Source organism: Psittacula echo (genome assembly GCF_963264785.1).
Source record: "Psittacula echo genome assembly, chromosome: 12".
NCBI lineage: Eukaryota > Metazoa > Chordata > Aves > Psittaciformes > Psittacidae > Psittacula > Psittacula echo.
In genome coordinates, this window is record NC_137747.1 from 9882641 (window position 1) to 9895582 (window position 12942).

At 51.4% G+C, this 12942-nt stretch overlaps 1 protein-coding gene across 1 annotated transcript in view; it reads right to left on the reverse strand.

The window, feature by feature from the left end:
- Window positions 1-3185: 3185 nt before the first annotated feature.
- The window catches only part of CTNNBL1 (catenin beta like 1), a 42697-nt gene continuing 32940 nt past the window's right edge, over window positions 3186-12942 (reverse strand). The window contains exons 14-16 of the mRNA XM_080627621.1: window positions 8256-8393; window positions 7696-7768; window positions 3186-3410 (exon numbers count right to left, since the gene is read on the reverse strand). Of these exons, the coding sequence (XP_080483747.1) occupies window positions 3322-3410; window positions 7696-7768; window positions 8256-8393 (300 nt within the window). The 3' untranslated portion in view covers window positions 3186-3321. The remainder of the gene's footprint in view (window positions 3411-7695; window positions 7769-8255; window positions 8394-12942) is intronic.

Consider the following 12942-nt stretch of genomic DNA (forward strand, 5'->3'; position numbering starts at 1 on the left):
GCCCCTGAAGCTCCCGGGGCTGGCAGCTGCTGCAGCCCCATGAGCCATGGGGCCGGGCTCAGGGCTGTGCCCATGTCCAGGAGCCAGTGCTCAGCTCCACGGCTGCCTGGGGGAGCGGGTTGGGCTGCTCATCGCTGTGATGGGCAGAATAAACAGCCTCCGTGCTGATACCGAGCTCATTTCTGATACTTGTTTAGAGACTCAACAATCCCTGTATAAAAGGATTTCCTTCCACTGCTGAGTTTGACATTCCTGCAGTATTAGATTATTCGCAAAGGTCTGTGCGTGCTGCAGGAAAACAACAGCTCTGACACTCAGCAGCACAGCCGCCTCCACGGCTCATCCCCGTGCAACACAGCCACGGAGACAGCGCCCGGTGAGACCCCTGGGGCGGAGCGCAGGGGCTCGGATGCGTGAACACAACCCAGCCCTGCCGGAACTGCTTGAACATCGCAATACACGAAGCAGGGAGGGGGATCCGGGGGGGTTGGGGTGGAGGGAACCTGTCTGGGAGAGCGCTGGGCCGCAGGACCGGGAGAGCATCCCCAGGGCACCGGGCACAGCAGCTCCGGAGTCTCTGAGAGTCCCAGGCCAGGGGGAGGCAGCGGGAACCTCCCCGGGCCTGTGGGGGTCCCAGGGCAGGGAGGGTCAATGAGGAGGGGCTGAATCTCAGGAGAAATCACTCACAAAGAATTCTTCCTTCCAAGCACAAGCCCTGCCTGGTTCCAGCTCCTTCCTGCCCTGCAGAACCCAGCAGCAGGTTGCGGATGCAGACAAACGCTGGCACCGCTGTGAATCATTCCAGGAACATTTCCCTCTTTCCAAACCATTGTTTTAAGGACCAAAGAAAATAATTACATGTAAAGAAACTCAACAAACAAAACCCCCAAAGCAGCCCCTTCCCCTCCACATTGTTTATGGCCAGATGAGAAAAGCCTCCCCTGAAACCCAGGTCTTAGAAGAAAATAATTACTACGACCCCCTCCAACAATCAATGGTTGAGGTGACTTCTTTGTGCTGCTGAAGGTTTGTTTCCCAGTTTTGACGGTGCCTGTGTGTTCAGCGCAGCCTGGGTCTCTCTGCTGGGACGTCAGGATATTCCTCAGTCACAATTCTCACCCTTCTCTCCCTATTCAGCAGCAGCCACTGCCCACAAACAGCCTCAGCCCCAGGCAGCTTTGGGCTTCCTGTTGGAGCAGAGCCCCCGACACCGTGTCCTGAGGTCCCACTGCAGAGAAGGGGACAGGGGGACAGCGCAGGGGCACAGCGCGATGCTCCAGCTGCAGAACATCCCCCCCTTCCTTTCGAGGCCAAGTTTCTCACCTCCCCATCAGCCAGTGCTCATCAATCATGTTCCTTCTAACTAACTTCTCATTTACCTCTTTAGTCAAACCTGTTTACAATCAGAGACAAGACACAACCCAGCGAGGGCTGCGGTGAAGGTTGGGCTCTCCCTGCACACTCCAATGACCCCAAGCCACAGCCAGGGATTTCTCCGGGCACAAGCACCAGGAGCTGTGATGCTTTAATGCTTCTCAGCAGATGAAGCTGTTGAAGAGGCTGAGCTGTGGGCTGGGATGGTCCCGGGGTGCTCTGACCCCTGCCTGTGCTGGGTGCTGGAGCCAGAGCCCACACAGCCCCCAGCTTGCCTTGCGACACAGAATGGGGTTTCCTGCTCTTTTGCACAAGATGACCTGTTCTGTGCACCCCAGATGGGGCCTGGAGCTCCAGCCCCTCTGGCACACTGGGACCACCACGCAGAGGATCCCAACTTTGCCCAGTGGGGTTTTCCCCTCTGAGAGAGGAGGAGAGAAGAATTCATCATCCATCTTGTAAAGCCTGACTTGCAGGAACAAGCTCTGCTCTGATTCCCCAGCAGCATCTGGAGCATCCTCATCTGTCACAGACGGTTAGGCTCAGGTAGACACAGGCATTTTGCCTTCCTGTATCCCACAAGCATCTCCTCTGGCTCTGGAGGCACACAGGTACCGTGAGGCAGGGAAGGACAGCACCTCTTCCAGGAGGAAAACCAGAGCCCAGCTTTGACCACAAATCCATTGGCTGTGCTGCCAACAGCTCCCAGGCTCAAGTACAACACTGAACGCAGCTGAGAAATACAGCAAAAAACACCTTTACGGAAGTGGTTGAAACCAGAGCAAAGCAATGAGGAATTCAAACAAGTTCTGCACCAAAAATGTGCTTTTGCAGCATTTTGTTGGCTGCTGAAGCCACGACTTCCACGTTGATCCCCCGAACAGGAGCGTTCAACAGTGCCCAGGCCGGCAGCGCCACCGCAGCCGTGGCTGAAGCAGTCTTTAAGCTTCCCTGACAATGCATTTTTCTTGGAGATAAAAAATGAATGCTGCCAGCATGCAAATCTCTCTAAATGAGGCAGGGCCCAGCTTGCCGGAGCTGCCGGGGCTCCTGGTGACACTCATTAACTCGAGCAGAAGAAAGGAGGATGCAGGAAAATATCCGCAGCTACTTCTTGTCCCGGCAAAGCCACGGCCGGGAGCAGCGGCTGAAGCGCCACGGCCCGGTGAAGGAGGCGATGGGAGGAGCTGTGGGTCTGCCCCACTACGTGCGGGGAGGGGCTGCCCCAGGGGGGTCCCCTCCTCTGCGGGAGCTTAGGGCTGCTCTGACAATCCAGGGCTGAGAGTCCCAACAGTCATTTCCTACAGGACAAGCACAGCCAAGACCTGAGGCTGACTGCGAAAGGCTGTCAGTGGAGTCTGGTCATGTCATGGATTACACACTCTGCCTCCTAGCCCCCGAGTGTAACCAAATAGATTCACTGCAGCATCCCCTTGGGAGCAGGGACATGGCCTAGGCCATGCAAAAACTCACCTTTGACTACCTTGGGATGTTCAACGGGGCTGGCCTCTGAGTCCCCTCTGCTGCTGAAGAGCCTCTGGCCTGGGCACATACCAACAACTGAGTCCCCCCAGTTTATGCCAGTACAGCAGGTTGTACATTTTCATTAGTGTATGAGGCTGGAATAACCTGCAAACAGTCTCCTGAGCTACCTGGGCTTCCTCTTAACCCCCCACCTCTAACACATCTACTGTTCCATTGCTTCACACCATCACTGTGGTTGGACTCAGGGGACAAGGACAACCCTTGAGCTGCCCCACCACAAGGTACACAGCTACATCCCCACCCACAGACTGCTTGTAACAAACAAGGAATTAAGAAAACCAAACTATCTTTAATATCTCCCAAATCCCAGTTAGAAGCAGTTTCACAGAAACATCACTTTGATCGTGCAATCAGGCTGGAGGGGGCAGCAGAGGCAGAACCATGCGCCGAGACCTCAAGGCCTCAGAAACTCTCCAGGAGGTCCAGGATCCGCTTCTGCTCACTCTCCCGAAACTCCTGGTTCTTCCCGTCCCCGATGTTCTCCGCATACTCTGCAGGGGACAGAGCAGACAGGCACACACTGAGTGAGATACTGATCAGCGATGGCAGCTTCTCATGCAGAGCCAGAGCACAGCCTAAATCTGCATCCACTGCCAACACCTGAACAGGAACTGATGCAGGGAGCATCGGTGTCTCTTCTCCCCATCCCCAGGGTTAAAGCTTTGTATAATAAACACCTCCTGCCCCTCACAAAGCTTTGTGGCAGAGAGGTGGCAGCAGGAACGTCCTGCTCCTGGCACTGAGCAGCAGCACTGGCCCTGGCACATGCCAGTGGCACCGTTCTGGCTTCTAACCACCAGAAAGGCCCCAGCGCAGCGCTCCTCCCGGCCCCTCCGTTATCCCAGCAGAACTGGGACTGATTGAACGGATGTCACTGCTCCGGCTTCTGCCAGCCCAAGAACTGCTACCAGCCCCCCCACTGCTGGCTTGCCTGGTCCCCTTACACTGCATCATGGGGCAGGGCTGTCACAGAGCTGATGAACGTTCTTAACCCCAGGTTAACTGTGGCCCAAGCATCCCAGAGGAGGGTTTTGTGTCAAGTAGAGACCAATCCCATCTACAAGTGCTTCTACCCCATAGGGAAGAAAACACCAGCCTAGATCTAACTACAAAACAAACTCCTTGTCCTCAGCAGAGGACACCAGACCCTGATCACAGTCTTGCTCATTCACACAAACAGCCAAATACCACAGAACCAAAGGCTTCCTCCCCAGCTCTCCTTCCTGGCACTCAGTATTTAAAGTCAGCAGCTCATTCCTGTGCCAGCTCCCTCCTTCCTGCCACCATAACCTGCATGCTCAAAGAAGGTTTAAAAAGGAAAACTGAAAAGCAGGCTTGGAGCTCAGCAAACCTTAACAAACCAGAGCAGATGCCTGCTTGGGCAGCGCCTTCCAGCTTCCCACATTCTTCCCCTCTTCCTAAACAAACAGAGAGCTTGCATTCAGCCTCTGAATGGTAAGTTGCTGTAGAAAGTTTGCTTTTAATATTTATACGTTCAGCACCGCTACATGTTCCTGAGCTCCATCAAAGCCTTTATTATAAGAGCACTGAAAAGAGCAAGGACAGGGACAAGTTGGCTGATGTGCGAGTCTCCTGCGCGTACTCTCCCTCTCCACGTACAAGAAGTGGAGCTCTTTGCCAGGGCCTCTGGGAGAAATCTGTTTAATATTTATAGACCACTACAGCACCTGTAACCAGAGGAGGTGGGGAGAGCTGAGGTTTGCTGCAGGTGAACCTGACCCCCTCGCTGTCCTGGAGCAGGGGCACCAGCGCAGGGCACTTGTACCTCCAGCAGTTGCTGATGCTGATTTGAGATCAGATAAACCCCAGCACCAGGCTTAAAACCCAAAGGAAATCTTGCACCGAGGCTGTCTGTATTTACTTTTTAATTTAAAATTCCACCTCTTCAGTGAGACAGCAAAAAAACCAACCCAACGCATGCTCCCCCTGCCCACAGTTAACCAGAGCCAACACGTGCTGGGGCTGCACAAAGGGAAAGGACCTGAGATTGGTTTCTGCTTCATTAGATAAAATACAATGGTTACGGAATAGTAAAAATCAATAGGGAAATACTGAAGCTGGTAATGGATATTGGGAGCTATAAAGCCTCCACATACTGAGGGACCATAGGGCAGATTCAGCACAGTGTTCACGACATTCATACCTTTGCTTTTGGACTACCTGTGCTAGCAGGCTTGGGTTGTACCACTCAGGAAGCATTTCACCTTCCTGGCTCCATGTCGTGCCTAATACTTGCACTGAAACCACATGTTTAACTGGGCACCAGGTCTTGGTGCTTCTGGGGAGGGAGCTCTGCACCTCTGACTGCAGCTTCCCAGGGGGAGCAGGTACCATGAGCTGTATCTGGATCCATACGGAACACAGACACCACTTGCTGTCATGAAGACTAGTCTCCAAAACACCCCAGCCAAGCATACACTGTTCAGTCATTCTCTTCCACAGAATGAATTAACTGTCCCATTGCAAGTAACACCTGATCTTCCCAGGCAAAGCAGCTGCAGGAGGAATGGTCAGGCTGCAGAAACACATTTAAGGAGCCTTCAGTTGTCCCCTTCTCACTCCCCCCACCTTGAAAGCCCTACCACAGGAAAACAGTCTGGCTTCCTCGCTTGCATCATAAGTAATTCTGAGCAACCCCAAGGGATCCATCAGCTGTCAGGTTGCCAGAGAAACATGGAGAATATGTAGGCCATAAAAATCAAACTAAAACCCAAGCAGCTAATTAGTATGCAAAAATAGAAAATAAAAACTGAACAGGAGCAACACACTGAACCGAGAGTAAAAATAAAGCAGCCCTGATCTGCCTGGGAGCAGCTGGGGTGGCCTGGAATAGGTCAGGCAAGGTGTCAGCCTCCTCTCAGCCATTTGGGGTAGAGGCGTACAGTTCCAGCAGTCAGACTTGGGGTGTCGCCACTGCCCCAGCCCTGGACACGCCACCAGCTCCACAGCCAAACCCACCACTGCAACAGGCAACCACATCCCACCACCAGAGCCCTCCAGAGGGGCAGGTCCGTGTCTGGGGTGTCGCTTCTGTCAAAGCTGCTGAATCTGACACTGAGCACACCTGGACATTGCTGTGTAACTACTGAAGCACTCCCGTGCCACCAGCTCAGGCTGCAGGCAAGCTCAGTGCTGCTCCTGTGCTCAGGAATTTGCTGGGCCCCACGGCACTATTTCACAAGGACCCACCATAAATCTATTTCTAAGGTCACTGACTACTGCAATGGCAAAAGTCTCTAGAACTGCCAAGCATCAGAGCTGGGGAAGACTGAAGACAGAGCCCCAAATGCTGTGTCCATCACCAGTATTATTAACAAGCCACGTATGGCCTCTTCGGCAGGGAACATGTCACTGCTGAGTACCAAACCTGCAGGAGAATCCCCAGCCTGTGAAAAAATGAAACCCCTGAAAAAGCCTCACAATGCAAGTCACTGTCTGTGAAAGGAGGCACCAGATGAAATTTTAATGCAGCTGCCCTCCAATTCAGCTTAGCATGTAAATCAACAAGGCAGGGACATGAGCTTGAGGTGTGTGGGTGCAGCGAGGTGTGCAGACAAACCCCATGGGCACCCATGGCCCCGGTCAAGTGCAGGGACCAGAAAGCAGACATGTGCCATGCTCCAAGTTGGAAATGGACAGTTTGGAAGCAGGAATTGTCAAGTATCATGATCAAAATCAGAAAAGACACCCTATCCAGTCCCCCTGTTCATCAGCAGGCATTAACTCGCACTTGCTGGCAAAGGATAAGAGCCAAAGAGATTGCCTATAGCTGCAGGTAATCTCTCACTGTCAGAAAATCACTCTTAATTTTGTCATACCAGCCATCCTTCTGATCCCCTTCTTTCCTGCATATGGGAAGGGAAAAAATCGACAGGACTGCAAGAGAAAAGCTGTCTGTACCTGCCAGTGTTGAGGGGGGGCAAGAAGAGGCCCGAGAGAACATCATTGTTACCGCCTAAGAAGGACACGCTGTAACACCACAGCCCAGCACCCCCAGAGACACTGCTGGCCTTCCCTCCTCTCCAGGAGGGAAAGACACTCCTCACCAAAACCAACACAGCCCCTCAGGAGCAGACACGAGCCTTTGCTAAACAAGGAGGCACCTCCTGTGGGCAGCAGATCCCCAGGGAGAGTCTGAGTCCTGTCCTCTCCTTGCCCAGCTCAGTCGGCTGCGTCTGCTGCAGATGAGAGCCACAGCTCAAACCCGCGTTGCTCTAACTCAACACAGGCATTAAAAATAACAAGCAGCACTTTAAAACTGGGATTGCAAATCACAACAGCTACATTTTAAAGCTACAGAGGATACTTTAATGCTATAATCCATATTAATCTGACACTAAGAACAAGACAAATACACCACCGATACTAATATGGTGCAGATGGTGAAGTGCAGGGCCACGTTAATGAAAGATGAGACTCCACTATTCTTCTCTTCAGCATGCATGTACCCTTCCCTTAAATATTGACTCTAGTGTTAATGTCAGCAGCGAGTTCCAGCCAGTGTGCAGCTGATGGCAGCACGAGGTGATGTGCCATTCCATGACAGCAGACAACAGCAAGCGGCCTAACTCCAGGGTCTTACCAGCTCTTACCAGGGTGATTCCAGCCCTGCCCATACCTCAGCACACTACTCAGCAGCTGCCTGAAGATGCTCATGAAATCAAGGAGAATTTCATGTGAAGGCTCATCCCACACAGTGGTCACCAAGCTGTGTTGGCAGGGATGAGACATATCCACAAGAGTATCCCAACTCACCCTTTAGGATGTGTCGAACAATTTTAATGGAGCTGCCTCTCATGTTCAGAATCTGATGGACTCTCTGACGAATCTGACAGGGGACAGGAAAGAGAAGCAATCAGTCTCCAGTACAACACAAACCCATGCACAACCCCATCTGCACCACTCTGAGGGAAGAGCAGAAACCCCAAGCACCACAACACCCAACTCAGCCTTTCCTAGTCCACAGTCCCAGAGCACATACCCACACACAGGAAGGTGTGCAGCACACATAACCTCGTAACAGTGTCACAAACCCCCTGCAGTCACACCCATAAAGCTGCAGTATTTTGCACTGACCTTACCCGAATGGTATTGTATGAATTCTGTGACAATTATCAGCCTCTACCCATTAATGCTCTCCTGACTGCCACAACTTGATGAAGCTGTGTGCACAAGTGAAACAAAGAGGAGGCTCCCTCCCAAAAAAGGAATTACAGAGAAGATTATTCACTGAGGCCATATTTGCAAGGATGTAGAGCCTTGTTGTACCATGGATGGAAACACAGATGATCTGCCAACCTTGTCTATAGCTTTACCTGGGGAACACTGGCATTACAGATCTCTGCCATGATGTAACAAATGAGCTGTAGAACAAAGAGACCAGCATCCAGGCGACGGAGATAGAATTCATCTTCCATGTCATCATCTATTATCTCTCCCCGACGCACCATGTCCTGTAAAGCAGCACAAAGGAAAGGTGTGATGCTCTCTGGCTCCCCAGGCACCTCCCAGCAGGGTGGCAAAATGCTGGAGCCAGTTGTGGTTTTAAGGAGTGCTTTGTTCCCCAAACACATTCCAAACATTTCTCGCCAAAGCAGCACTGTTAATAATTCATTTCCACTCACAGACACTTCACCCAGTTGTGACCCAGGTTTTGCCTCTGCTGCTGCTGAAATGTGTCCAGCTGAAAATTAAAATTTTAATTTAAGCACCAAATTGCATTTCTAAATGGAGGATCAGAGGCTGTGACTGTGGAACACACCTGCCTGGATCTCAGTTCCAAGTCCCCTGGCACCCTGGAGCAGATATCTGCTCTGCCACTGGCCAGCTGAGGGTGCTGTTAAGCAGTGTGGAACGTGACTCCAGGCGACTCAAAGACCCATCAGGTTTCCAACTTCATTATCGACTGATGAAGGAATAAACAGGTCGGAAAGCTCTGCACAAGCACAGCTTCACCATGCGCAGCCCTGCTCTTCCAGCTTCAACCACGGGCTCCCACAGGAATGGTGAGGGTTCGCTCCTCCCCTGCTCGTTCAGTGGTCACTGGTGAGACTTGCCCAAGCAGAGGCCAAAGACAGAACACACGAGGTCATTCCATCAGTCTGCTTCAGACAGCATCTCCTTCAAAGCCTGCAGGAGCAGCCTCCCCCTGCCCAGGGCTGTCACCAGCTGACCCTGCTACCCATCCTCATGGACCCAACAGCAGGAATCACTGTCAGCACAGGCGACCTTCTCCATTTGGGGGTTTGGGTTTTGGTTTTGTTCTTAAACAAAGGAAGCAGCTTGTCAACCCCTGCTGCCTGCCTGCAGCCCGTGTGATTTATTATGCAGCGTCTGGCAGGTGGGCACACTCCAGCAGAGCAATATTTTCTCATTAGAGCCATCACCCGCGAGAGCGCCGTACCCACACGCTCGGCGCTGCTCCTTGGGGCTGCTCCTGCAAACACACACAAGGTCACCAGCACCAGAGTGGATCCAGGCCACCAAATTTCCCTGTTTTGTCAAGCCAAGTCCTCATATCTAGCTGAAGGGAAAGTCTTCCGGGCACAAGAAGGAAAACTAACCCTGGGCACTTCCCACTGGAGAGAGCGCGATGGATGCTCGCTGCGCAGGGAGCTGGTGAAGTGACTTGCAAGTACAGCTGCCCCCGGGGGGCAGAGAGGAAAGCCCAGGTAATAAAATACTTCTTTCTTCCTAGAAACCTAGCCTGCAGTGAAAGGAGTTTAACAAACAATGCCTGGTTACCAATGACATAAAGTCAACTGCTTTGGCTCTACTCCACAGTGCTTCAGCACCAGATCCTGTGTATTCCAGCATCTGCACAACTGGAATTTACACCAGGTTCTCAAAACTATGGGCACAGGCATGACCCTGCAAGCAAGCCTTTGCCAGTAAAACAAAAATCCAGTTTTATGCAAGGAGCAACCTTCCTCACCCTACATCCATGTCAGATTGCAGGAGTCTGATCAAATCTGGTCTCTAAAGCTAAACAACAGTAAGGCTGGCCAGCCAGAGGCTGCAGTATTGTCTGAAAGATCACAAACCCCACTCAAAGCAGAAGGCAAAGCTGGCACTGTTGAATTACAGCTCACCCTCCTCTGCACACAAGCTTGTTGTCTACTCCTCTCAGCAGTGCCAAATTCCTGACCAGAAAAACCTCCACAGGCAGGATTTGACCCTCCAGAGCAAGAAACAAAGCCCGTGTCTGTTCTGTATTCCCATCCCAGCGTGGCGATCACTGGAGCTGGATCCAGGCAACTGCTGTCTTGATTACAGTAGGAAGGCGACAGCTCTAACAGCCCCTCTCAACGGAGAAGCGAGATTATTTTGTACCAGTAAATGAGGCAGATATGAATTAGAAGACAAGCATGGTTCTAAGGTGCCTTTTCACAGCCTTTTTTTAAAGCCACATCCACCCTGTAAATGCTCATCTGCCTCCAGCTCAGTACCAGTCACCTTTCCACTTTGTCTCCCTTGCAAAGCTGTCAAGGCTCTAACCTCCAAATGAGCGCTCAGATGCCATTTCTAATCTGCCAACAATATGTACTGAGATGCCCCTTGCTGATGGGAGAAGACAGCAATAAGATGGGCTTCTGTGAAGCTAAAATGAGCCTCTCACACTAATGAGGCAGGACTGACAGGCCTCAGGGTGTCAAGTAGAGACTCAAAACCTAAAGACACAATGGATCTGCCAATGAGATACAAGAGATCCCGTTTGCTCCACAGGGTCATTGCAGTGGGACCCAAAAGATTCTCCTCATCTTCCTCCTTCCTTACCCTTCACCTTCCCCAGCAGCCACAGCAAGGGTAGGTGCTGGTCAAGAACAAAGGACACCTCAGCGGGTTGGATAGTGAGGCCAACGCAGGCGAGCAGAGAGAAGGCTGCAAACACCAAGTACAAAACTATTCCAACTTGTCTCTTACACCAAGTGGAGCTTCTCTCCCCTTACTGCCCTGGGTCTGCACTATGGCGAGGGGCAGTGGTGCAGCCATGCTCAGAAGGTGCTTTCACACCTGGACGCAGCTCCAGGTCCTCCTAAATCAACCCAAACCCTCTTAAAACAAACAAATTCCCGTTTCTGCTATCCCAGTGTGTGGACACTGCTCTCCTGCTAGGAGTTCCACCTCTCCCTTTCAAGGGTGGAATGACTTAACCGTAGCACAATTAGCATGTAATTTGTAAGTCATTACAGCGCAAAGTGTCTGGTGAGAATATTTTATCGAATAAACCTGCTGAGCATAATTTTCTGTGGAACTGTAAAACCATGAAACCATCTCCTGTCTTTTCCTGCCACCATCAGAGATCACTGAGGCTATCGCTGCTGCCTGCAATTATCCCCCCTTCTAGAGGGAGCTGAAAGCACAGGATTTCCCACCGCTTTCTATGGAAAGAATTGAAGAATTTGAGAGGTGGAGGAGGTATTTCCTGGGTTTTGTTAACTAAAAACTCTAAGAAAAGCGCTAAGACAGGCACCGGGTGTCAAATACACACATGGACTTTGCTCCCAGGGTTCACATGGGTAATGGGTAATTACCACCTCTGATCACCGGAGAATAGATTCCACAGCAGCAAACAAGTGGGTACCCCTGAGAAGGGCTCCCATCCCGTTCCACTGGCCACATCAAGGGTGCAGTTTCGTTATGGTTCCTCCTCAGAAACTTCAGTGATTCTTCCCCTTCCACCCTCAGCTGTCTCCACACCTTCACTGCTGCAGGCTGAAGAGCTGGGCTATAATCCGCAGCACTGAAATAAGCCACACAAAGACAGAAGGAGGAGAACTGCAGGAGCTTCTTATACCAGCTGCATGCCCAGAGATGGAACAGCAGCTGTGATACACTCGGTCCTGCCTTGTGTAATCAGCTTTCACTTCCTGTAATGCCGGACTTACACCAGGATACTCTGCCCTCAGACTGGGATCTCATTCTCGTCAGCACAGCTGAACCTGTAAAATCTCATAAGGTATCATTTTCTTAGGGGCAGAGAGAAGGATGATTGGAATTCGGGTGTCCTGTGTCCTCTAATGCAAGCAGAAGGTCAAAATCCCCAAGATGCCACAGCAGTTTCTAAAGGACGCAGTGTTCATCCCATCCACTTCAATGATTCATGTGCCACAACAAGAAACATTAAAGTGCTCCATAAATCCTGTCACAGCCAGGCAATGCTGTGATTCGAAGGACAGAATGATGGCTTTTGACTACTTCTGCATGGGGAAAATGCTTGAGCCACTTCAGATCTCGGGAGACCACGTCCCACTGTCCATTCCAGTACACTACAAAACAAAGCAAATGGCAATTCCAACTCTTCCAAGCCAGAAACAAACCTCAGCATTGTCTGTCATACCTGTTGTGCCTAATACATTGCAGATACAAGATGTTTCTGCCAAATCCTATTCTTAGCTCTAAGAGAAGTGAGGAACTCCAGCCATTCCAGCCCACAGAGCCCGGCAGTGGGGCCAAAGCACTTCAGGAGGAAAACCAGAGGTTCTTTAGTTTCTCTTCTCCCGTGCATCAGTAGACATGAATGCTTTCATATTATTAACTTAAGAACTTCTACACAAGCTTCTTCACACTCAAATTCCCTTCACCCGTGCTTTGTGCTGTCTGTTTGCTACAGGAGTTAACAGTTGCAGAGTGCTCCAGAGTCTTTCTGGATACAGGGCACATGCACTGGCTCAGCCTGTTGCATTGAGTGGCTCCTGTACTGTACTGTAGCTGCCATTACACCACAGGACTTCAGCCAGGAAAACCCATTCCAGTTTTTGAGTCCAGAACCCACACATCAACACTGAAATGGAAAGAACAACTCACTTCTTGCTCTTTTCCGAGGAGATGAACAGAGCACAGAGGGATAGCAGGGAAGGGTAAATGCTGTTTTCCTTCAGGCCACTGCTCATGTGTGAAGCTGTAGCTGTGCATATGGAGCCGGAATGCTGGCAGCAGGCTCACCTCCATCCATCACTCACCCCCTGCCTCTGAGCAGCAGTGGCGTTGCTCTGATGCCCT